The sequence below is a fragment of the Triturus cristatus genome, chromosome 4_1 (genome assembly GCF_964204655.1).
Source record: "Triturus cristatus chromosome 4_1, aTriCri1.1, whole genome shotgun sequence".
NCBI lineage: Eukaryota > Metazoa > Chordata > Amphibia > Caudata > Salamandridae > Triturus > Triturus cristatus.
In genome coordinates this window covers 1,062,537,711-1,062,564,024 of record NC_140585.1, presented here as the reverse complement: position 1 = coordinate 1,062,564,024, position 26,314 = coordinate 1,062,537,711, and the positions used below count along the sequence as shown (strand labels likewise).

Here is a 26,314-nt window from a genome sequence, read left to right as displayed (position 1 = left end):
AAAGTAAATGCAACAGAGCGGAATCAAAGACACACAGCTTGTTATCTCTTCAGAGGTTCTCTTCAGAGGTACTTAAGAGAGGCATGCTTTTGACTATGTTCTGTCGCTGTATATAAGTGCATCCACTGTAAGAATGTCAGATGTGTTGGTCTGTCCCAGTATTTACACAAATAACAATTTAAACAGCACTGTTTTATTTCTTTTATAGCGCTACGCATTCCCATGCAGGGTGCCAGAGCTCTTTATAAAACATACACATTATACATTGAAAATAAATCATGTAAGTGTTTAAATCAATCTACCAGATGAGTGACATGAGACAGAGTTACAAGGTGTAGGAGTCACATGTCCTTCATAGCTCACTGTGCTATATTAGAAGGATTACAATTTATGAACAGCAGGTAACAAAAGGATCTCTGAGTTAAAAGCAGAAACCCACTTATCCATCTATATAAAATAAAAATCTGTCATCTGCATGTTACATGATGTGCTTTGCAGGAGACACATTAACCTTCTATACTCCTTTGGTTCAAATCTAGGATTGCACAAAACACAGATTTCTCCAGCAAAAGTGCTAATCTCCAGAGTTAGCTCCCCATTGCTACTATTCCCGGATATTTACTGGAGCACCTGTGCAGCAGATGCCTTAACACAATCAAATATTTAAAAATGCAGGCTTTGCAACCAATTGAGCAGGTATACTGCCATGCTCCTCCTTGTTGTCAATATCTTTGCGACAGGGTTTAAAAAAAATTTATTCGTTGAGGCCCAGATTTTGCACCAGGAGGGCGCCACTTTATTGGCACAACCCTGATGCCAAATCTCACTTGTTAAATCTCATAATGCGCTTAAATGTACTCATGATATACCTGATAAACATATATGTGAGGTCTTATTATCTGATGTCTAATGTTTCGTGACTTCCGGTAAGGTAACGTGCAATGTCACGCGTTGTGACATCATGTGCTGTGATGGCACTCACAATGCTTTCACTTGCATACTGCTTAAGTAGGTTAGTACCCCTCTTCTTTTTTAGGTCTCGCCTGAGACAGCGCTTTAGCGCTGCTCTGGCGAGACTTATAGTAAGCACTTTTGGAAGTGCAAACGAGTGCTTTCAGGCCGCCAACTACTGTGCATGTGTGCCGGGCGCGCGCACCATTTGGCAGCCTGAAAGCACTCGTAGTCTTTCACTTTCGCGGCCGCTCGGCCGCTTTGATGTTTTATCGCGATTGCGATCACTTTCAGTTTCGCGCCGCTTGTTCTTGTTTTTATTGCAGCTCGAACACAATGGACTTATCCACAGCTGGTGGAGCGAAAACATCATGTGACCCGTGGCCTTCCTGCAACATGCCCTTTCACGCTTCGCAAATGGCCATTAACTCAACACCAGCCACGTCCTACCATGGCAACCGCACTCCAGGCATGCTACGATACTGCCCATGCGTCTCCAGCGAAACCAAGCCCACACCTCTTAAAGCAGCTGCCCTGGCACATAACCCCCCCCCCCCACCACACACAACTCCCCCATGCCAGGAGCAGACGCGCTACAGCTGCTTTATTCCTTCATGGCGCAAACAAGGCCACAAGGCAAACTCTGTCATAACCGCCGCCCATGGCCCCCTGGCAACACAACACCAGCAGCACGCTTCAGCAATGCCCATCAACTTCACTTTAAACCCACAGCGCCTGCCTTCCCACCCGTGTACCCACAAAGCTCCATCCGCTCCGCTCCTCCCCTGCAATACCATAAATGTTTTATTTACACTCGTCTTTCTGACAATTGACTGACATCTTGTCTTTAATCACACTGTACCCGCAAGCTATTTTATTTGTCCAGTGTTTATGAAGCTGCTGCAGCCTGCTGATAAACTCCCGCCTGGTTTGGACATGCTCTTGGGACACCAAGTCTACGGCGTCTCTGCACGTGACTACATTTCTTATCAGTCACACTGTTTACACGCTCCAGTCGGCTCTCTGATTGGGCCTCTATTAAAATCACGCTGCCTTCACGCCGACGTTACTGTCCCTCCTCCCCGCTGCAACAGCAGTGAGGCAGCACCATACGAGGGGGACTTCCGGGGACAGAGAGCCGTGCGTGTGCCCTCCTGTCTCGGTGTGCTTATTTTTAATCAATTAGCCGAATGATTTGCACGCGGGCCGCTTTTACTTTTGCGGTCCTCTGATTTCTGCCTGCCGTGTATTGCCACGAGGCAGGGACAGCCCATGGGCACACAGGGAGCGGCAGAGCTGCAGCAGCCAGGCCAGCTAAGCAGGCACGGAGCTCAGAGGTGCACACAGCCTGACTGATAAATAATTGCTAATTCCAACCACGACCTGCTTTTGGGGACCATATGACATGTAGGGGAAGGAAGACATGACTAGCCAGTCTGCATTATACATAATTTGTCTGCACCGTGCTTCCGTTTGTAAATAGTCATTTAACATTCGTGTTTGTGTTGCATATTTATTCTGTTTAGTAGTCAGATGCCCATCGGATAACTGCTTCCCAGACTAGCAAGAACATATTTGCAGTACCAGTGTTCTGTTATCAAGTTCTGATTTTGTGGGTCAAAGGTAGACTGTGACAATTTCCCCCATAATTCTTTTTACGATCTCAGAAACAAGGGTTCTCTAATCGTGACGCTTCTGCAAACCTGCTCACATCTTTTGTACAATTGTTTTCTAGAAATGCTGATCTTTACACTGTGAAACATGCTTTCATGTTTTGAGAGAGAAACTGCTTTTGTGGATGAGGCTGAAATCGGCTGACCGCAGTGCTTAATTTGAGCCGGAGCTTTCCGGTGCTGAGCACTGGCACTTAATTGGTTTCCGGTGCTCGGCACCGGCAGCTAATTGTCAACACCACATTTAGGGCAGTCTGCTTCAAGGTGGCGGTGCTCATGTAATTTTGAGATGAGAAGTCTAACAGTTATTTAGGAAAACAATATACATTAAAAAATTACTAATACCTGCCTCCCCAGCCATTCCTTTAGGTTTGGGGACCTGGAATAATTGGAACTGTCGCATTTACAAGGGAGGGAGATGGTTAATAGTTGTTTTGGCAGCGATGACAGGGGCGATGGGTGGTACAAGCTGCAGTGACCTCCTGGTCAGAGCCCTGTCACTTAATATTTTACAAATGAAGCACTGGCTGACCGTGCCTAATATTTTAAACAGTAAATGCGCTTTGTGTACATTTCTTTAGGGCTTGACTGCATGTTTTTGTGTTTTTACTGCCGGCACGGCTGGACAGCTCAGTGGAATTATGTGTGACAAAGGCGAATGCAGAGCTGATTTCATGTTTTTTTTTTTTTAGCACAGAAACTTAACTGCTCCCTCCAACTTGCATGTATTCTCTGTGCTGGGTTTGTCATTGCTTGATTGTATGCATGCAATGGGCTCTTTGCTCCGCCCCCTCCACTCACTGTGGTTCTGCAGCCTTTTACAGGTCCCACTTTGTTGCCTCCACCACCGTCCCGCGACGTTCACAGTTCCCCTTCCATAACATGTTGGTAAACATGTGTGCATGTGTGTAGTTAGAAGGACCTTAGCTGTCAGGCTGCAAGTTTAATCGAATCATTGGTTAAGTTGTTTTCCTTGTTCAACTTGCCAGGCTTTAGCGCCGGCAACAAGTTTGTGCATGAGATCCTGTCTCACCGATAAGGACAACGCATTAATTTTAAGCCTATTTTACTTCCTGGCAGCGCACACTTGCAGGCATGCTGGGTTTTTTATTTATTCTGTGGAATGCGACAGTCCAGTTTATTACTGACGGCTTTGTTCGCCCCATGAACTTGGAATGTAATCTTGTTTTTATAGCAGTTCCTTTCCCTAGCGTGAGCAAAAATTCTTAAATATTGCATCCCCCTAATTAACGGGTATTTAGGGGCTATAAAGGATAGAATCGGGACTATGTGGGCATTCTCATCGGGATTGTTAGCAAAGTGAGCACAAAAGGCTTCTTTGCAAACCTCTGCAAATTAGGAAAAAACACAGTACTTGACAAACCCCCACTGTCTAATTTTTTTAAGGCGATGTTCTAATAAACCCCGGATTTTTTATTTATCTTAAATCCAAAACCCTTTGGAGTGCATGTTACTTCTTACTCTCTCCCCTGTCTGCTACTCACATTTCAGATCTACCCCCCTACCCTCTACATGTGGCACCCTGACTCCCCAAAGTTTATTGCTTCCTGTGCCCCTCCTATGTGTTATTTATTTTACACGCAGCTAAGTCAGGTCCTACCTCGCTGCTCTCCAAGATAGGTGTCTAACCATCTTAAAATGGTAAAGTAAAACATAGGGGAGACCATGGCCTGGTGCATTTGCACACACATATACTGAAAAATGAACCCCTATGTGTCTGTCACCACGCTGGTGCCAGCCACTTTCCTAAAATTTGCACGTTCCACATTCTATTTATTTGCTTTTAAATGTGTATTTTTATTAACTAATAGGTAGTCCCTGTCACCTGCTACACATTGCACCTTGCATTTTAAGATTCTTTTTTATGTATTTTTATTAATCCATTCACACCCTTTACATTAATATAGCCAGAGCTTTACTGTATATTTGCTATAAAAGCTTAGAATATGATATAGTGTGCACTTTTTGGCTTTAAATAATCATTTCACTGCAACAAAATCAAAATTGCCATTTACAATACCAATAGCTCCAACTCTAACAAATGCGAGACCTATTGCATTGCAAATGCTTGTTTAGGACGTATGCCCTGGTCCAATGCATCGTGTCGCCCAGTTACACAGAAGTGGATGGGATGTGGTCCGTCGGCTGCGCTGCCGACTTTGGTGCAGGAAACCAGGGTTCGAGCCTCGAGGCCCCGTCCACATCCTGTGATTCTGGGCAAATCACTTAATCTCCCCGTGCCTGAATATGTAATGTAAATACGGTGCTCATGTACAGCGCTCCAATACCTTCGGGTCGAGTTCGCGCTATATAAAAGATACAAAAAAAAAAAAGTACACAACACACGATAACAGTGCACTAGTCGCAAAGAATAAGACCGCGCGGGGTCCGTCACAGTTCTACAGGGGCTGCCCCGAAAAATGAAAATTGAAAATTCTGTAGGAGAGACAGGGTCAGTCCAGAACAAACAAGCCCCACTTCCTGGCTTTGGGGGCTATTGTTGCAGTTAGGACATTTAGACTAAAGCTGGCAGGTTAGGGAGACAGTGATAAGGGCCACAGTGCTAGCTCGTCTGACAAAGGCTGGCCATTAAGGCACTAGGACTATAGTCGGTCTCCAACTCCGTCACCTTTTCCTGCATTTAGAGATCTGTAAGATGTATCAAGAGCGAACGAAGTTTCCGTACCTCTCGGCTTCCGTCGCTACAGGCGCGTCACCATAAAGGTACACGTGGGAAGCGGCAGCACCAGCATCTCCGAGAGCTGCCTGCCTTCTGGCTTTAGACGTGGGCTTCGGATTGGCCATTTTCGTGGCGAGCCTGGATTGGCTCATTCATCACTTTTTGCATGCGTGCACCAATAACAACATCGCGCGTCTGGGGCGGAGTAAAGAGACGGAAGCGGCCCAGGTGGAGGCTGTGTCTGCAACGCCGGGTTTGAATGACGTTCAGCTGCTCCGTTGTGGCACCTGGGTGGTGGAGGCAGAATACAAACAGCTGAGCCCCGCACCATGAGGAAGGCGCTTCTCTATCTGGGGTTTTTACTATGCGTCTGTGCATCCTACAGCTACGCGTATAGCCCGAGGGAGCCTTGCGAGACCTGCAAGAAACTGGTGGAGAGATTTCACAAGGTGAGATCAGGTGTCTGCCTCCTGGGTGGTCAAAAGCAGTTAGTTGTCTATGGGCATCATCACGTTGAGATGAAGGCTGTGAGTGAGGTTGCTCCTCCAGGGCTCAATCAAGGTCATGCACATGGGAATGCCCCAGTCTTCTCTTTGAAGGGAACAGCATTGCCTCAGTTAGTACTTTGTGTGTTAGGCAGAGGAGTGTGCACTACTGTTATCCATCATACGGATGTATTTGGAACACCAATTTGCTGCCTGCATATGGCTTACTGTTATCTGTGATATGTTTGTATTTGGAAGACGGACATGCTGCTTGCGTTGGGCTATGAGGCATAACTAAGTGTGTAGCAAGCTGGCTATGGTGTGCCACCACTGTTTGAAATAAGCGAGTGTCTTTACCCAGTAAGTGATGATCAGTTAAAATTGTTAAACACTGTATGATTTTAGGCACCGCTTAATTTACACGTGTCCTTTGTGTATGCAGGTTAGGATGACCAGATTTTAAAAAGCAAAAACTGGGACATTTCTCAAAAATATAAGAACTACACATGTACATCAAGGAGGGTCACAGAATGAGTGGGCTGATTTAATATGGCAACACAGACAATGCAATATTAGATAAATAAAATGCAATTTTTTAGGCCCACTTTTTCCCTGTTATTTAAATAGCTTCCTGATAATGTCTTTTCATGGCGATCCCACCACCATGAAAAGGCAGACGGAAACGGACTTTGGGACACAGGTAGGGTCCCCGTCCCCTGTAGGCCCCTGCTAAGTGGCCTGGTGCTGCACATGTAGTGCCGCCCCACACATCCATACACAGTGTGCCAGGCATGGTGCATGGATGTGCACAAACTGCCTTTCGCCACTGCGGCTTGTGCTGCTGTCCTTTGCCTGGGCCACAGTAGAAAAAGGCAGTTTATGACCGTCTACACAGCGGTCTAATGGTTATATGGCAGGTGGGACCGCTGACTCCTTGTTGGCTGGTCTCGTTTACACTGTAATGGCGGTTGCATCGTAATTTGGCCCTTTGTTTGCTATTTCTAAGGTATTATCAGCTGCACTTAAAGATGAATGCCTCAACATTTATGCTTGCTCCTGACTGACCAATAGTTTTGATCGCCAGAGTAACATCTCGGAATACTCAGACTTCACATTCAACTGGGTTAAAAGAAATGCCCTCTACTTGAACGGAACTAAGTCAGTGAGTTTAGATGTGGAAAGGCCAAACCATGATGTACATTTTAGAATGGCGTAAAGTCGTACTGTCTGCCTCAACTACCATGCAAAAAACAAGGACCTTGGACCCCAACTCTGACGCAGATATATCATTCTCTTCACCAGTTGCACCTCTAGTCAAAGGAATGTCACTGAAACTGTCTACTTAGGTTAGTGTTCCACAGATCCATTGGAAACAACCTGGGCAATGATAGAGGCGTACCAGGCAGGCTTCCCTGCCTCGCATGCAGTTGAGCTCTGCTTACTATTGCACTTTCTGCGTTTTTGTACATGGTGCTGTTCTTACCATATCTATTGCTCTGTAGTGACTACAAGGTGAAATATAAACACTTTAACCTCCAAATGAGGCTAATAAGCAAATAACCAGAACAGGCACAAATATCTCTTTTTGGTATTAAAGTTGTTATTCTATAAAAAAATATAGAGTCTACCTTAGGCTGACTTTTCTTGACATTACCAGGCCACATTGGGCAGCAGCATATGAGTGCTTGTTAATTTATGCGTACAAGCCCTGCACATTCTTGTTTTCATTTCATTTTTAGAAAATCATTTTAAGTCAGTTGCAAATCATTCCCTCTACTTGCATGTAACAAAATAATGTTTCATTTACTTTATTGGGAGAGGATGTTCTGATATTGTAACTTTGCAAGGTTGCTTAGCTAAGCCTCATTAACCCCTTCAGTCAATATGACGGAATGGTTCCATCACCATTCCGTCATGCACACACAAGCACAAAATCCCCCTGCTGCAGACAGCAGAGGGATTTCTTATTTAAACATTTTTGCCTCAGGAGGTGGGGAAGAGCTTCCTCAACCTCCAGAGGCCTTTTTTACCCATATGTAATGACGATCGCGCGTTCCCGGTACCTAAAGCGCAGGGAAACCTACCAATCTCAGCCATTTCTGAAAATTAGACATGTGGGGGAGTCCAAGGAGGTGTGACCAACATTTTCTTGATCAGAATCTCTTGCCAACCCCAAATTTAGCTGAAACAAATCACATTTTTCTCACATTCTGTGTCGGAAAGTTGTGGGATCACCGGGCTGGCACAAATTTCCTACCACCCAGCATTCCCCCAGGTCTCCTGATAAAAATGGTACCTCATTTGTGTGGGTGGGCCAAGTACCCGCAGCAAGGAAGGGTCCAAAACGTATTGTGGAGACATCAAAATTATCTATCACAAAACAACCTGGTTTTGCACGGTGGGCACCTTTTTGTTTTTGGTCCCGAGCTCGGCCATCTAGTTAAATCTACCAAACCCAGACATTTCTGGCAACTAGACACCTGGGGGAGTCCACAGAGGTGTGACTTCCATGGATCCCCCAATGTCTTCCTACCCAGAATCCTTTGCAAACCTCTGATTTTTCTCACATTTCTGTGTGGGAAAGTTGTGGAATCACTGGGCTGACACAAACTTCCTACCAGCCAGCGTTCCCCCAGGTCTCCCGATTAAAAATGGTACCTCATTTGTGTGGGTGGGACGTTTCCTGTCACGGGCACTAGCCTAGCAGCGAAGGGGTTAAACATGTCCATTTATTCATATGTAAACGCAGTTTACTATTTTCAGAAATATTACACTTTATTTTCTCTTTGCACATAATCTTTTTGCTATGTTGGACAGTACAAATACATGTTGTTTAAAAAAAATATGATTGGTACTGTGCAAGTAACATTTAGTACTGTACATTTATGTAATGTCAGGCTATGAAATATTGGCTGCCTTCTTTGTCGGAAAAAATATAAAAGACATGCATTTTTGGAAACAGCCAGACTTTAGAGGCTTTCTGCTTGCTGCTTAGAGGGCTAGATGCTCTTAGTTTGTTGCTATATTTCTGGTTTGATATTTGAGTATTTGACAAATATGCAGTGTTTACTTAATCTTTTAAAGGCACGTGAAACTTTATATTTATTGTGATTTGATTATGCTAATTCCCTTGAAGAGTAACAATTCCTTTTGCTTTTTGTAATTATGTTTTTTTATTTTTTATTATTGAATCAATAACAGAACTGATATCATTGTCTCAAGCCTTTTTAGGTCTCACCTATGCAGCGCGCATGCGCTGCATAGGAAGTAGACCTTTAACAATCGATTCGCCTTTTCAGCCAAAAACGTGCATGCTTTGCATTGCCTTCAATGGCAACGCTGCACGTTTGGCGATTCCCTTGCTGGAGCGAGCTTTGACAGATGGCTCCTGCTCGCTCCCACAAGGGAAACAGGCGCAGGCCCCCTGCTGCCTCTCGTCAAACTTTTTTAAAAAAAATGTGTTTTCCTTGAGCGCTTGTTTTTTTTGTATGCTGGGTGCGGCACTGTAACTTTAATTAGAGTCTCACACACTGAAATGATTGCACTGTCTGGCCGTCCAGTAAATTGTTGCAGTCTCGCTCACCAAAGAGGGTGTCACTAGCTTGTCGACCTGTATCTCACTGGTGACTAGTGCACTCGCTGGCAGCCCTGTATTTTACTGGGGTCTCGCTCAAGAGTGATGGTTGCACTGGACTGCAGCCTCGTACAGTGGGTTTCACTGACAGCTCTAGAATGCACATCTCTCAGACAGTCACCAGGTGCATGGGCTCCCGGGGGCACTTCAGCAGGTTGGTGGGGGGGGGCGGCCACTTCCATGACAAAGCACGCGCTGAGGCGGCCATTACTGTGTTTAAATGAATACCGCTCAAATGGGAGCGTGAGTGGGGTCTGTTCAGAGCTATTCACACCCCATCCCAGCACCTGCTAAGATCAACAGCGACTACTGAAGGGCGAAAAGACGTGCCAACCCCAGGCAACTTCCAGAAGGGCATGTTAATAGCCTCTGGCCACGACACCTGCTGTGTGATGGGGCGTGTCAGCCTGCCTGGAAAATAATTAAAAGAATAGCTCAGTGGGCTAACGTACTCCATTGCGGGGAGGGAGGATAATGTTTTTTTTGGGGGGGGGCGGGTTTAGGGGCAGGGGTAGCGAGCATGGGAATTCTGTGTGGAGAAAAAAACCTTCGCAAATGCTTTCCCAAACCTTTCTTCCATTGAAAAAACCCAGCGTGACGGGGACGCGTGCTTTGTGGACTAACACGTCATCGCTGTGTGTCAAGTTACTTATCAACAACTGGGGACACGCAGACCCACACAAATCAATTTCCACAAAGCAACAAGAGACAGGGCCATTCATGCAGCACAAGAAGCCATCATTAAACAACTAGTAGAAACAGACACCTGTGCAGGTCACACGTCACATACAGCCTCATGACCCACATGCATGTACAAAGCCCAACAGCTGCATACCATCAGATGCAGCAGACACCACCTTGCAATGTACAGGGCAAGGGGCAGCGTTAGAGAGACCCCAGGCAGACCCATGTCCTACGCGAATGCCCCCCTGACCCCCCCACAGGTTATCTAGCTAAAATCTCTTATTATGGGACACATGTATGGCGATTTCTCATTATCACCTCAATGGAGGATGGCTGTAATCCGCTCTGAAGTGTGGAAAACAGCACAGCTGCCTACATCTAAGCACAGGATATTAAATATGCGATGGCATTCAGAAAAGTTTTTTTCTTAGTTTGGTATCATAGCAAGTTTACCTCAAACGGTAACCATTTTTTAATGTTATTTACAAGCGGCCAAAGAACACTGATACAAAGATATTAGATGTAGGCGGCGCCCAGTTAACCCAGGTGTTTAAAAAACACATACTTAACATTCCTCAAATGCAGGGCACGTTTAAAACATTTCTGACACAGTAAAGGAAATCTGGGACCTGTGTTCTACCCTGCTGTTCTCGTTTCTGAAGTTTGTGCTTAACATGGTCTGACCGACAATGGCACCTATTTTCTGTTTATTGTATTTATAATACTGTTTCCTATTGGTATTTTGTAAATTAACATATGAAACTTGCTACAAGAAATATTTCACTGTCTTCTGCTCTCAAGCTTTCACACATTTACATTTCCTTGGAAATTTGCAAGAAGAGTTCCATGTAATAAACTAGAAGAGAGGTGTTCAAACTCGGGGTGCCTTAACAGATTCCAAGGGAGGTGCCAGACACTGGCCAAGCGAAGCATCATGCTGATAACACTGCTTGTTTTTAGTGTGGGGTAAAAAGAGAGGCAATCGGGCACTCTGTAACAGGCCATCACTAATATCTTCCGTCGGTCATATTCTGGCTGGGAGTAGGTGTAACAAGCATTGGCAAAGATAATAGGTCTTGCCTATATAAGAGCCATTGGCAAGGTGTTTTTGTTATGATGTGCACCAGTGTGGCAGCCCTGCCAAGTGCCACGCATCTCGCATTAGAATAACGCATTTTTATCAATGTCCCCACATTACCACAATGCCTGAGATTGTCAAGCAAAAGTGTTCCACCTGGCAGAGCTCGCACAGCTGATCAGATTAAGCTGTGCGTTGAACTGTGTCACGAAGTGCCTCATCACAACCAACAACAGCAACCTGTCCTCTCTTTTCCTCCATTAATAATGAACAAAAGGCTAATCAGCACAGCCAGTTCGAGGTGATGGGCAGCCTGTATCGAATCTTTCAGTGGAGCGACTGGCCCCTCCCCTCCCTGTAGCAAGGGGATTCCAAATTCCCAAACTCAATCCATCAGGTGCACTTCTCCCAGTTCCAGCACAGGCATGCAGAGAGATCAGTTCCCACCCTCATCCTGGGAGAGACTGCAACACGGGACTGTCCACAAGATCGCAAAGAAGTTTTTGATGACTAAGTCCGTCTGGGGACTTATAAGTCCTGGCAGCTGAATTCTCTGTTGTAAGTGGTCGCCCCAGGCCTGCACCATCTAGCTTGGATGACTGAGAGTTCGCACTGAGCGTGTCAATGAATGCCCTCCCACCACAAGGTAAACTGGCCCCCGCTCAGGGCCCGGCCACCTATGTTTAGCATTTTCTTTTTACGGCTCTATGCACCGTTTAAAAATGTAAAGGTTGGTACAATGCCTCAATAATTGAGCACAAAATATAGAGTTGTGAAGCCTCATGGTTTGCAAGTGGTTAAATGCATTCATGGCCTCATTTCATTTAATGCTCGCTGCTCTTGGATGGCAGGTGCTCAGCAGAAATTATCACCTCGCAGCCACCGCAGCAAAACAGGAACAGCATAACGGTGGAGGTTGGTTGTTACTTGTTTCCCGCAACTTTTACTTGCTTTTAATACGTTTTGAGCTTTAATAGACCTATGGACAGCAACGGCTGCCGATAGCGCCCTCAGTGTGCTGCCAATAATATTCGACTTAACAGCACTGACTGTACTTAAAGCTCCTATGGCCAGGCCATTGTTGCCAACGTGACCGTCGCAAATTAGAGTATGTAACGGCATACTTCTTCAAACCATGAAACTGCACTACTAAAAACCTAATTATGAGACCGGAGTCCGAAAAAAAACCAGTGGGGGGAGTCGTTAGCATAGGCATTGCACGTAGACGGTGCGCAGTGACGTGGTTCTAAGTGACATGGCAGGAAGAGATGCCACAGTCTTAGCATTTCTGTCACTTGTAAGGGAATGAGCTTCTTTTACAGTTAGAGATGAGATGAAATGTTTGACCTACAGCAGGGGTTCTTAACATTTTGACTTCTGTGGACTTACCATTGAATCATCACTTGAATTCAAGGACCCCCAATGAGTCTTTATTGGAAGTCAGGGAACTCCAGCCAAAGCAACTTCTAAGGTTTGGACCTTATAAGTGTTTGGCTATCCAGCACAATATCCTTGGTGCAACAACACTTGTAAGGTCCCGAAGGCGAGACCTATTGGCTATGCCAATGCTTGTTCTTCATATTATTGGCTGGATATGATGCCAAAATGTATTCCTTCCCATGACTTGACCCCCATAAATCTAGGTATGATTGGGTGTCCGTAGCTGTGAAATAGTTCTCTGGGTTGAGTACATGCTGCGGAGATCTTCGTATAATTTGAAAGTGCCATTTTCGCATTCAAGGAGTCGGGCGCAGTGCATGCTAGTTAATATCTTAACTGACTGTCCTGCAGCATTTCCTCTAATTATCTTTGTTGTACCTGTATGGGCTAATATGAAAGTGACTATCCATACAGCTGCCTTCCGGTAAATTGCGCTGCATGGGGATTTAGTTGTTTAGTCCAGATCAAGCAAGTTTGTCTGACTTTAGAATCATTTGATATAAAAAATTTATGTGAGCACCCATTCTTATATTAGTGTGAACCTGAGACAGATTTATTGCGCATGCTAGGGTGAGAAGGATGTATCCGGATTATAAAAATTACACAATGCCTTTAGTGTACAAATCATATTTCCATGTAAAGTCTTTGCATACATTAAATACTACTTATTTCAAATTCAGATGGGACACTCTTGGCAAGTACATAGAATGTTTCTTCTTGTTCTTCTTTCTCTCCTTTCTGCGAACCATTCTTGGTAATCGCCTAACCTTTACTTTTATCTACCTTTTTGGGCGTGTCAGTATAAATAGAATCCGGCCTAAAGGAGCGCTCATTCAAATACTACACATTATGATAAGTTTTGTAGTTTACAAAAGTGACCGATGAAATGGTTAAATTAATCTCAGCTACTGGCAATTACTTGGGGCCGGATCCCAATCCATCATTATTGTGCACATCATGCCACCTCAGTTTGGATCCAGCTATATGCAAATTAGTCTTGACCCTGCTCCAATGAGAACAGTCCAGCCTGAACTGCCAAGCCAGGTCCTCCCTGAACTGAAAAACAAGTGACTGAGCACCGGTTTCACTATTATTATGGGTTCATCAGCAGGATATAGCTTGGTTCCAGTGGCACAGTGAGCATGGGGCCCATGTCTGGGCATACTCTTGCCACTTAGGGCGGTAAATCAAACACACAAAAGTTAATGGGAGGAATGCTTGCAATTATTCTAACCACTAGCCGTCACTCTGTGCAGCATCCCAACCCATTGTTCTTTTGCCCACCCTAAATATCCCTGCAACCAGATGGGTCTAGCGGACGTATTAGTATATTGCTTTTGTAAATCGGCCATTGTGACAAAAAGTAACCGATGAAAACATTGTCACAAATAGTCGTTTTTGTTTCCTACTCATTTTCAACATTTCTTCATTTCAACTGTTAGTTTCTTTGGGAAATCCTTGAGGGATCTACACATATGATCCCCTCGCTGAATTCGGAATTTCGTTGAATTTTCAGAAACCTGTAAGTTTTCTGGATCACCCATGTGTTTCACACTGGTTTGCACCACAAGCTGGAAGTATGTTGAGAGCAAAAAAGAATTAGGAAAAATAGGCTGCTACTTAAAAAAAAAAAAAAAAAAAAAATAATTACGTTTGGACAGTGAACTCCGCTTCGCTCGTGGAGTTTGCAGAGTTTTCCGCACTCCGTGGAGCTCGCAGAGTTCCGAAAAACTCAGCTCCGAGTTTTTTCCCTCACTCACGTTCATCAACGTCAAGTTGGCGAGCGAGGAAAATCCACCTCCCGGCGAGATTTTTCCTAGTTCGCGGTGGCCAACATCAAGTTGGCGAGCACGGAAAATCAACCTCCTGGCGAGATTTCTCACCGCGGGCTGTCAGATTTCTCATTGCAAGTGGTCACGTGTGCTCGCTACCTTTCGCGTTGAGAAACCGCCTGTTCGCGTTGAGAATGCTGCCGCTGGAGTAAAAATCTACTCTAGCGGCAGAAAGGAAGCAGCGCCTGCTTGCGCCGGCATGATGCCTTTTGCAATGATTGCACAATGCAGACAAGCACCTGGCACTGAAAATCACTGCAAACGGTATTTATCTGCAGAAACTCCGCTGCTTGCGGAGCTCCACTTAGCGCAGCAGAGTTCTTTTTGCACTTCGGAGTTCCGCCTAGCAAAACTCTGCCACCCCCCGCCCTCCCCCCCCAAGCAGGCTGGTAGGCATCGGAACTGAATAGAGTAGAGGAAGCAGCCTCCCCCTGCCCCAGGCACATTTGCACATGAGCTGGTGTGAAATCGGCTATGGAGGGAGTTGTATACCCCCAGAAGGCTGCCACACCTCCGGGGTGAGCAGCCTGGTCTGTACACCACAATTTGATTCCTGCCATCTTTAGGAGTGGCATAATAGAGGGTTCTGGGTAGAAAGGGTGACCTACACTCCTGGATGTGATGGTCAACTCCGGGGTGGATTGGCTGCAGGAACTAGCTGCCCATTGGCTACTAGTTTTCACACCCCCTAACTTCCCTAAATCTAGGATTTATGGGACACCCTGTGACACCTGAACCTCAGATCTGAACAACTTGCATCAAGGAAGGACCAAGAGGAGGCCAATGTCACCGACAACAAGAATTTGCCCACAGCATCAAAGCAAAAGGAGAATATTCTGTCCCTGTGGTAGTAGACCTGGAACTGAGTGAACGACCTTCATCCTTGGCTAAAACTCTGCACTCATGAAGAGGGGGACCCCTGTGGAAGCCAGAAGCACCCTCAGTCACCCCATGGCTAGTGGCACTAGTCCCCTGCAAACTCCAGGTAAAACACTCACTGGATCCATAGAATCGGTGGCCATCGCGCCCTCTGTGGGATTGCCCAAATCCATGTGGTCCAGTACATTGTGGAAGTTGTAGTTTTGCCTGCCTTAACTTCTGAAACCAGTACTTCACTTCCCCAGGCCTGTGAAGTTCCAGAAACTTTTCACTGTGCTTGCTTTTTCCAATGCTTATTGGTCACCAGCCCAGCAACCAACTCCTTTATTCGACACTGCATCAAGAGGGAACTCTAACCGGCCTGTGAAAGATGTCAGCAAACTCTCCGTTGTTGTCCTTTTTTGCTTCTTTTCACCCGCAACATCGTTTCAGCAGTAAAAGCAGCTCTCCCATCGCTTCCTTTCAGCACCACGGACAGCCAAGACAACACTGCACCTGGGCTCCATGGGCCAGGTAAAATTGTACCAACGGTCATGGCTTGGTGCTGGGACCTGCATCACCTGTTCCCTGCAAGGGTACAATACAACTCCACCTGCAAGTGACCGATTGTCCTAGTGGTTTTTGCCATTGACCGCAATGTTATCTTTTTATGTATTTTATTGCACTGATTTAATATTGCTTAAAAAATATGTAACTCCAGATATATGTTTGCTATTCTATTTGTTTTGGTGTCTAAATTAAGATAAAAATAAACTATTTTCTAAATTGGTGTTTTAATTTCTCTCGAATAGTGTCAATTACTTATCGTCCATGTTGGTACTCTGAAATGCTTAACGCATGTTCCTCTAGTACATCCTGACTGCTCTTTGACACTCTACCAGGACTGAGCTAAGGACTTATTAGTGTGAATCCAAGGACCATTTTTGGGTTACTGTAATATTACATGGTAAGGCTATCCAGCCATAGTAAATAATGTTCCACTTTACTACAGTTGTGGAATGCTTCCAAGTTGTCAATAAAATACTTATTTTTCCTGTGATCAGTTCCTATTGTTTATCAGTTTAATAATTGAACAATGTAGTGAAATCTGTGGGCATTTTTCACACATTTCTTGTGATCTACAGGGGTTGGAAGATACCGCAAAAAAGAATTTTGGTGGTGGTAACACGGCATGGGAAGAAAAGACCTTGTCAAAGTATGAAACCAGGTAAGTTCTTGTAGCACAGTTCATGGCATGGAATGTACATATCAGTGTAGTAAAATAATTCCTAAAAAAGTGCCATAGCTGTTTATCAGCATGGTATTCACACATTATATTTGCTATCAAATCCAGACCAGGAAATAATAAACATTGGTGATTGCAATGCTGCTTGCTTGAGCAATAACATTTAATTAGTCAGTGAGTGGCATTTATATTTTTGACCTTCTTGTGATGCTTCTCTATAGCTGGCCCTTGGCCAATTTATACATCATCCTCATTACAATCCTTGGGTAGTATGGTACGTGCTGTGATGAGGCAGACCAGGGGATAGTATGATTTTTGCATTCAGGTAGTGGATGCAGTACTTCACCTCCCTTTCTCCTCTCAGCTCTTTCAAAAACTATTTTGATTATTTACACCTCCTCCACGCTTTCCCTCCGTTCAGAAGTTGGTTTTGAGCTGGAGTGCTGCCTCTCGTTTTGTATTTAGTATGACACAGATCAACTCATTATCCCTACTTGGACACTGATTGGCCTTTTCCCACAATGTCTGTGTTCTGATATCATTTTAATACAATGTTTAGGGGTCTGACATCAGAAACTCTTTTAAATAATAAGGCATAATAACCTAGATAAATTTAATGACGCAGAAAGCAAGACTGCGTAGTAGCTAAGAAGCCTGGTGGATCAGCAAGCCTGGATGTTAACCTAGGAGTAATTATTCCTCTACCCACTGCTGAATCTGATTGGTTGGAATCCCGCCTTGTGTTAATCCAAATTGGGATACTAGCGTTAAAGAGAGGTTATTGAAAAGGGTGGGATGTGTAAGTCAGTATTCCAGACACTGTGTCAAGAGATGCTTCTGATTGGATGCTGTGGCAATTGCACAGTTTGTAAAATCAAGCATAAAGCAAGATAGTGCCCAATTTGTTTTGCTGTGTTAATGTTTACTGTATATATGGCCATTCTCTAGGTACAAGTTGATCTGGTTTGATTTCTTTCTCTTCCATTATGAAAGAGTCCTCGTGTGGCAATTGAGATAAGAAATATTTTCCAACGTTTGAAAATGATGTAGGTTTAGGACCTCTTAGATGATCCATGTACTTCAGTGTTGAAATGTTATCCATCCAGGCTGCAACTATCAACAGCACCCCTTGATACACTGCGAGATGTGCCCTCTAATATTTAGAGCATTATGTAAATGCCGATTTCTATCGTCCATTTACGTACTTTGGATTAGTTGGTTGCTGCACTGAGCATCCAAGACATAAAGGTGTGAATCTCAGTTTTCTCTGAATAGAGTTTACTTTCCAGTTGCTCTTCTTTTCCAAGTTTCCTTGTATCATAGCCACCGTGATAATGCTTACCTTGCCTTTGACAACAGCATAACTAGATTGGCGCAGCAGAACTATACTGAAATAGCTAGATTTCAGAGGGGTCTGTGATAAAGAGAACTGTGGAAAATCACTTTAATCAAATCTGAAATTCTATTTGCTTTTTGTCTTTTTCAAGCCACCGAGTGAGTGTTTATTTTTTTTTTAATATCTTTTCTTACCGGTTGCGCTTTTAGCATGAATGTTTGTGCATTTTACTACAATGCCGAGACATTCCGAATATTTGCAAAGGCACTTGGCTGTGTGTTTAATAATAATCTGAGTAGCTGCCTGGGCCTATTGGAAAACTTTTTTTTTGTTTTTTAAATTTTTATTCAGCAATAGTAGATTTCATTATTATTACATGAAAACAAGTCCTTTTGCAATACAAATACAAAACTGAAACAAAATCATTGCAGTGCAGTTTTTTGACTATAGCCTTTGATCACTGCCAACCTGTTATTGGGGCCCATAATTGCTCGCCAAATAACTTCCTCCTATGGCCTTTCAATTTATAAAGAGCCATTTCCATATTATACAGAGCGAGAATCCTAGCCCTCCATGCAGAGAATAGGGGTGGGTCCGAGCTCAGCCACAGCGAGGTTATGCAAAGACGCATCACAGCCATACATAAAAATAAAAAGCCCTTCTGTGGTGCTGCCCCTTTGCTAATTGTTGTGTCAAATTCGGTGCCAAACAGTGCAAAGCCCACATTAAGGACTACTGGTATTTCTAAGGAAAAATGCAAAAAATGCTGTAAATCACGCAGGAAGGGGGCTAAAGACGGACATAAAAAAAACATATGTGCAGCATCCGCTGCTTTCGCACCACACTGAGAACATTTATCCCCCCTTCCAGTCTTCCATTTTGCAATCTTGGCAGGAGTGTAGTACAAGTCGAAAATCGCCATATAACACTGACTCTTAAGGCTCCCAGTCAACAGTATAGAATTAGCCATTTCCAAAGACTCCTGTAGATCTATATTCGAAGTCCCTAGTCTGTTTTCCCATTTTTGTTCCTGTGTTAAAAGGTCGTCGTGCTGCCCCCGAGTAGCTTCTCGATACAGTTGCGCCAGCTTACCCCTACCCGTTATTACCTCAAGAATGCGTATTCCCTCAAGTGAATAAGTACCCTTTATAGTAGCTTTGTCAAGAAAGCTCCGCAGCTGTAAATATTTAAAAAAGTCAACCTTATCAAGATCAAATTTTTCCCTCAATGAAGCATACAAAACTGTAGAGAGAGCCCCCAGTAGGCCAATCTGGGTATAGCGATTAAAATCCCTTCTCTTAAACAACACACGTATCTTTTTCCAGACAGAAAACGCAGCCATCAGAATTTTAAATCTGGTTTTCTTCTAGTAACTCGACTCTATAATCCTAGCAAATAAATACCGAGCTTCTAGGCCCAAAATTAATTCATAAATGGAAGGAGAAGTAGCCGGATCCTGAACAACTCTTTCTCCAGAAATCAGAACCCCGATGTGCTGAAGCAGTGATGTATAATAATAAAGACGAAAATTAGGGATGGACCACCCCCCACGACTTCTAGGTAGATAGAGCCACTTCAGGGCTCTTCTCGCCCTTTTATAACTCCATAAAAACCGGGAGCACATCCTTTCTATTCTCAAAAATAAAGAGTTGGGAAACCATAAAGGAATAGCTCGGAACAAATATAAGAATTTCGGGAAAATTGACATTTTAATAACATTGCTTCTTCCATAAAGAGACAGATGCATATGATCTAGTTTCTCCAGAGTTTTATTGGAGGCTATAACAATAGGGTCGGCATTTAAGGCAGAGATGTCTTGTACTTTCGCAGAGATTTTTATGCCCAGATATACAGCCTCATCGACTATTTTGGTATCAGATGGGCATCCCCTTTCTGAATGTAAGATCTGAGTTTTGGCTAAATTCAATTTATAGCCTGAGATCCCTGCAAATTCCTTAGTCAAAATCTCTATTCTGTTTAGAGCACTAATCACATCCCTTGTGAGAACTGCTAAGTCATCAGCATAAGCCAATACTTTGACGTCATGTAGCTGGTGTTTAACTGTAATAATTAATGAGTCGTGTTCCAATTTAAAGATTAGCGGCTCTATATATAGAGCAAAGAGGAAAGGTGAGCAGGGGCAGCCCTGTCGGGTACCCCTGAGCACCCTGAGCTCCTCCGATTCCACCCCTGAAACCCGAACGGTGGCAACTGGTTTCCTGTATAGAGCCTGAACAGCCTTCAAAAAATCGGGAGGAAATCCCTTCCAAATAAGTACCAACCATAAATAATCCCAGGAGACCCTGTCGAATGCCTTCTCGGCATCCAACAGGGCCGTCCCCATCTGGGAGTCCGTCGCCTGTGCCCAGTCAAATAAAGATATGACACGTCTTATATGGTCAGTAGTACCGCGACCGGCAATAAAGCCGTGCTGGCGTATTGAGACTATTGGGGTAATGACTGGCAATTCTCCTAGCGAGTAATTTTGAATAGATCTTACTATCGCAATTTATTAAAGATATAGGTTGGTATGACCCAAGCTGCAGCTCATCCTTCCCCTTCTTCTTAAATACCACAATCGTCGTTTTTGACCATGAGTCCGGAGGGGAGCCTTCAAAAGCATGCTGAAACAGAGACAATAAGTCTTCCCTAAGCTCCGCCCTGAACGTAATATAGAACTCCAATGGGATTTTATCAGGACCCATCGCCTTGCCGCGCGGAAGTGAGAGGAGAGCCGCCTCCATTTCTTCCCATGTGAATGACTCCGATAAAATGTCTTTCTGTGCTTCTATTAGAGAGGAGGTCACAATCCCTGCTAGATAGCTATCCGCCTTATCCGTTTCTTCATTAGAATACAGATCCTCATAGAAAACCTGAAAGGCTTTCCGCACCCCTTGAGGAGACTCCTGAATTATTCCCTGAATGTCTTTGATTTTAGTAATTTTATTTTGTATCTCTTTTTGGTGAAGTCGGTTAGCAAGAACTCTGCCAGCCTGCTCACCATACTCGTAACACTCCCTCTTATGGAGCTGAAATTTGGCGGCAGCCTCATCCGCAAACTGCTGATAAACTACAGATTTTTTAATAGCGAGCTTTCTCAGTACCAGAATCAAATCCGCTCCTTCTTTTATTTTTTTTATCCAGCTCGCGTTCCACGGTACTGAGATCCCAAATACGCTTTTCCATGATCTTCTTCATAGTTTTGCGCTTTTGTGCAGCAAAACTTAGGGTCTCGCCCCTGAGTCCCGCCTTGAATGCGTCCCAAACCATCCCTTCTGAAGTAGAATTCCTATTAATCTGAAAAAAGCCGGGCAGCCAATCCCTGATATGTTTACAATACTCCAAATCTAACAACAGTTTTCTATCAAAGGTCCAATCGAAATTACGTGGGGTAAACGTATCAAACTTAGGGCCTCATGTAGGTAGCGAAATACCGGTCGGTAACGGCCGATTTTCGGTAAATATGCCGTTACCGACCGGTATTCAGACAAGTGAGATGTAGGAGTCCAAAAACCACTTTTCGGTAAATGAGGCGGTAAATACCGATTCATAGTTACCGAATGCTAAAATACCTATTCATATTTACCGAATACATAATTAACGAATCGGTAAATATGAAGTGGTAAATATGAAGTGGTAAAAAGTTAAAATGACATGTAGGAGCCCTCGGTAATTAAGAAATCCAAGAAAATCGGTAAATAAGAGTCGGTAATTAACACGGATTGAAAGCAGGTGGTAACCAACAACAGTGCAGCTAAGCAATCCCAAAATGCAACAGCGTGGACACCCTGGCAGCTATGTACGTCATTGCAATGCGCCTACGTCTACAGGCAGCAGGACTGAGGGTTTGGCGACGGAAGGAACGCATCCACAGACAGCGCATCACACTATTCCAGCTGACTGATGCAGAGATACATGAGAGGTACAGGCTACACCCCGAAACCATCATGGACTCAATCAGGGACCCGCACCCACTCCTGGACCAGCCAATAAGAAGGGCGCACGCCATACCCCCACATGTGCAGGTGCTCTGCAGCCCACATCTGCTGGCATCCGGCATTTCTCAGGTGGTGACAGCTGCGGTGGGTGGTGTATCCCAGAGTTGCCTGTCCCGTTCCTTCAGGAATTTCTTCCCCCATTATATTGGCTGCATTGATGGGACACACATCCCACTCTGTCCACCAGCTGACACAGAGCACATCTACAGGATCAGGAAGTCCACCCACTCCATCAATGTGCATACCGAATGGAATGATATTGTGAATGGTCCCGTGGGTGGCAGAACCAAAAGGTGCGCGTATGCTATTTACAACGAGGTCTGCAAGTTGTCGCACAGTGAGGCGGCTTCCAGACTGAGAGCTATTGACCAAGCAAACATGGAGAAGGCCTAAGCCGTTATAGATATTAGCTCTAGCACTCTCACTTCTAGGATTCATACATGAGACAATAGGCACATGCAAGTACACGGCGCATGCAATGTACAAGCCCCGATTTTGGCGTGCGTCCTACGAGGTATCCCAGTGCCTGTGATTACACCTTCTTTCACTGTGCTTGCAAACGGTATTCATTTAATAATGATTAATGAAGTTTGCTGCGGGATGTGAGTGGTAATCCCGTACATAACTGTCTCGCATGAAGTTGTCTGCTGCAATACTGTTCTTTTTCCACCCCCGCATGGGCGGCGGGATGTTTCCATCTGGCCTTCGATTCCAACCTTGAAAGCAGAGTCCAACAAGTTGAGCAGAATAGAGCGCCATTGTCCCACAAAGAGGTGCCTTTGACTTCCTCTCGTGAAATATTTGTCCTTCACGTTGCTACTACGCGCACTGAGGAACAGGCGCCTCTGAATACTGACCTCCCCCTGCATTTCGGCTCTTTGATCCAAAGTATTATCAATGCCTCGTCCACGACCGGCCTGGCTCAATTTTTTCTAACATGTGGGGCTCGGGTCTCGTGACCTCTTTCCAAACTATTTTTGGTGTAATTCCGGCATTTGTTCATTCACTTTCCTCGAGCATCTTTGGAGGTGTTCCGCTGCTTCTGGCGCTGGTGGCAGGTGTGCTGCTTTTACTTTTCATACTACGGAATGGCTGCTCCTTCTGTGCCACACGAGCACCTGTCCCGTCTGCATCTTCTTCGTGATAGGATGCTTGACTTCTATGGTACTTTGCCATTGGCGACTTTGAGCCTGGCTTATGGATTATCCTTCAGGTATTCCTACTTCACCTGCGTACAACCTGTATTACACTGCCTGGATTGTCCCTTTGAATGGCCTCTGGATTTGTGCTTGACCAACATGGTGTCTCCGGTGCCGGATTTCGATCGACTGATGCGGCCCTTAGTGTCTCACGAGTTGTCCTGTTCTGGTGTCCGGATCATGGCGTGTGGAGCGGCGCATGGTATCCTGGGTAATTGGGACATCTCAGCGGCAGCCTACGACTTCTTGTCCATGAGCTATTTGGAGGAACATTCCGGGTGCCCTCTGATTGTGCTAGAGGCTCCGTTGGTTGGAGAACACGTATGTTCCTTTTCTTTACTCAATTGGATGGCTGAGACTTTTAGTGGCCCTGAAAACGATTGCTTGTTGGAAGCCGTGGCCACATATGCTGCCTATACATTCATGGATTAACTGGATTGTCGTCCATTGCGCCTGTGCTACTGGACAGCACCCTGGCGCAACATTTATTTCTTTTAATTCTCGTTTTTCTCTTCCTGATGGTCTGCTTGAGTTTTTTACTATACTTGCATTGTGTTTTTTGGAATTGTATGCTGCAATTAATTGGACTGTAGGACTTTGGCGCTGCATTGGTTACGCCCTGTTCTGCTCTGACGAAACTGAACTCTGCGTTCTCTCTTTTCTTGCCTATTACATATTGCTTCGCTCAAGGGGGCGTGTAGTGAGTTCTCCCTGAATACGTACATGCATTGTTCAGTTGGCATTACCACGTTGAATGTTATGTAGCCATATTTGTGTCTTTGCACACGACACTGCGTTTCCATGTTCTCTCTTGAATAAACTGCTGACTCGAGACTTCCTTCTGACGAGTGCATTCTGTTGTTCCCATCCCAAGCTCTGCGCAGCGACCTTGGTCTGTACATGCTGTGACACACAGTCTGGAATTTTACACAATGCATGTTTTCCACTCTAGGTTGTTCGACCCACGATTTAGCCATGGCACACGCGCAGCTGCACATACCTGACAGTTGGTGCTTTTCATATCTCAGACGTCATGTTTATTATTCAGACCGAAGACGAGCCTTCCTGCGAGGAGACTCCTGATGCTCCTGTGATGTGATTTCACTAAGCTGATCTTTGAGGTATGGGGTCCCCTATTCAAGCCTGAGAGACCTTCTATAATGACATGATTATGATATTGGCTACTTAGTTAAGGGAAGGTGGTAGTGTCCTCGGTATTTTCCGATTCGCTAAATACCACCTCGGTATTTACCGATTCGGTGAATTCCGATTCGTATTTACCGAATGTTACCGAATCGGTAACTGTTACCGAATTTTTACCTACATATAACTTACCGGTTCTAATTTACCGATTCGGTACGGCTCGGTATTTAAGAACCGGTAAAATTTATTTACCTACATGAGGCCCCAAATCTCTAAAACTAAGGGGTTATGATCAGAAATAAACCATGGCAAAGTAAATATGGACGCCTTACCCAACATAGAGTAAGAGACAAGGAAATAGTCCAATCGAACCAATTTTTTGTGAGGAGCTGAAAAGAACGTATAGCCTGCCTGACCAGCATTAAACCTGCTCCAGACATCAGAGAGTCCTTGATCCAAAATCAGTCTATGCACACTTTTATAGACACGCGGCTTCCTGCCATGATCAGCCTGGCTACCAGTAACATCAAAATCCCCATCCAAATGTATGTTTAGGTGCCCACAGATTATAAGAGGTTGAGGCCAGAGAGACAGTTCTAAATTGATCTTATCAAAAAGTTCTGGGTCATCCACATTTGGACCATATAGAGTGCAGATTGTAAGCATCTTGTTATTGAAAATAACTTCTGAGATTGCCCACCGTCCCCACTTATCCTCCTTAGATTTCCTGGACGTTGCTGCCCCCTTCTTACATAAAACGCCCCTAGAGTTGGCTGACTGCCGTGAGCATGCAAACAGATCCATGCCCAACGCTTTAAGCCAACCCCTATTTGACCATGAAATATGTGTCTCTTGTAAACAAAGAAGATCCCAAGATAACGCCTGAATTACCTTAGCCAAGACCCGCCTCTTATTAGCATTATTCAAACCACTTCTATTAAGAGTACAGACTACAAGTTTACTCATTTATATAGATAAGTTTGTTATTTCGAGTGAACCACCACCCCTCCTCCAATGCTTTCCCCCTCTTGCCATTATCATTCCTCGCAAAATTAGAACCACATGAAAATAGTAAGATACAGCAATTGAATTTCAGATTAACACTGTGAACAAAAAAAGAAGAAACCCCCTCATACCAACAGAGAGAAATCATACAATACTGAATTTTTCACCCCCAGCTCCCCCCTTCGCCTCCCCTCCCAGCACAACCAACCCCTACCCCAATCAACCCCCCCCAAGCCCACCCTACCAACCCCATGAAGCAATGGGACCATTGTCCCTTATGATGCAGAGTCGGGCACCCAACCCCCCTCCCCTCGTCTCCAAAACAATCAATAGTAGACCTGCTTATCATATCATGAATCCATCTGGTGATTACAGCACAAGAAAAAAATAAAGTCAATACTCATGACCCATCATGGCCAATCTATACAGCAGGAATCAAGACTTTAAAGTCATACGGTCTGCAAAAATTCCTTGGCAGACGACTCAGCAAAAAAACATCTGGGTCCGCCCTTTGACAGTAATCTTCAATTTAGCCGGGTCCTGAAGGTAGACCTGAGCTCCTTTTGCCTGGAACTGTGGGATCAGCTGCCGTAACTTCCAACGAAGATCAACAGTGGAAGTCTGATCTAACAAAAAAATCACAGCCCTTCGCATGACCTTTCTTAGTAGGACGTGCCAGGTCATAAAGAGCCTCACGGGCCAAAAAATTATTTAGTGAAATAAGAATTGCCCGGGGAAGGGATGTGATCTGGCCTGCATTCTTTCTCTGATTAGCTGGAAAACGATGAGCCCTCTGTACCTCTATCTGCCAATCCCACTGTGAGAGCTCAGGGAAAGCCTCGCCCAGCAGTTCAACTACAAACTTACGTGGGTCCGAGCCTTCTTTGCCTTCGGGAACCCCCAAAATTCTGAGGTTATTGCGTATTGAGCGGTTCTCTAAATCAGATAATTTCCACTGCAAGTCATCACGATGGGCTTTCAGAGAGAATGTAATTTCTTTCTGTATAATAAGGTTGTCCTCCAGAGCAGAAATCCAGGTTTCAGCCTCATT

The 26,314-nt window shown here is 44.6% G+C and overlaps 2 protein-coding genes across 4 annotated transcripts in view; one reads left to right on the top strand and one right to left on the bottom strand.

Moving 5' to 3' along the window:
- The window catches only part of ALG12 (ALG12 alpha-1,6-mannosyltransferase), a 90,579-nt gene extending 85,124 nt beyond the window's left edge, over nt 1-5,455 (bottom strand). Inside the window, exon 1 of the mRNA XM_085654047.1 lies at nt 5,332-5,455. The gene's annotated coding sequence lies outside the window, so the exon portion shown is untranslated. The remainder of the gene's footprint in view (nt 1-5,331) is intronic.
- Nucleotides 5,456-5,524: 69 nt separating this feature from the next.
- CRELD2 (CRELD disulfide isomerase 2) overlaps nt 5,525-26,314 on the top strand; it is a 139,919-nt gene continuing 119,129 nt past the window's right edge. For all 3 annotated transcript variants that reach the window (XM_085654051.1, XM_085654050.1, XM_085654049.1), the window contains exons 1-2: nt 5,525-5,774; nt 16,482-16,564. In XM_085654051.1, the coding sequence (XP_085510177.1) occupies nt 5,655-5,774; nt 16,482-16,564 (203 nt within the window). In that variant the 5' untranslated portion in view covers nt 5,525-5,654. The remainder of the gene's footprint in view (nt 5,775-16,481; nt 16,565-26,314) is intronic.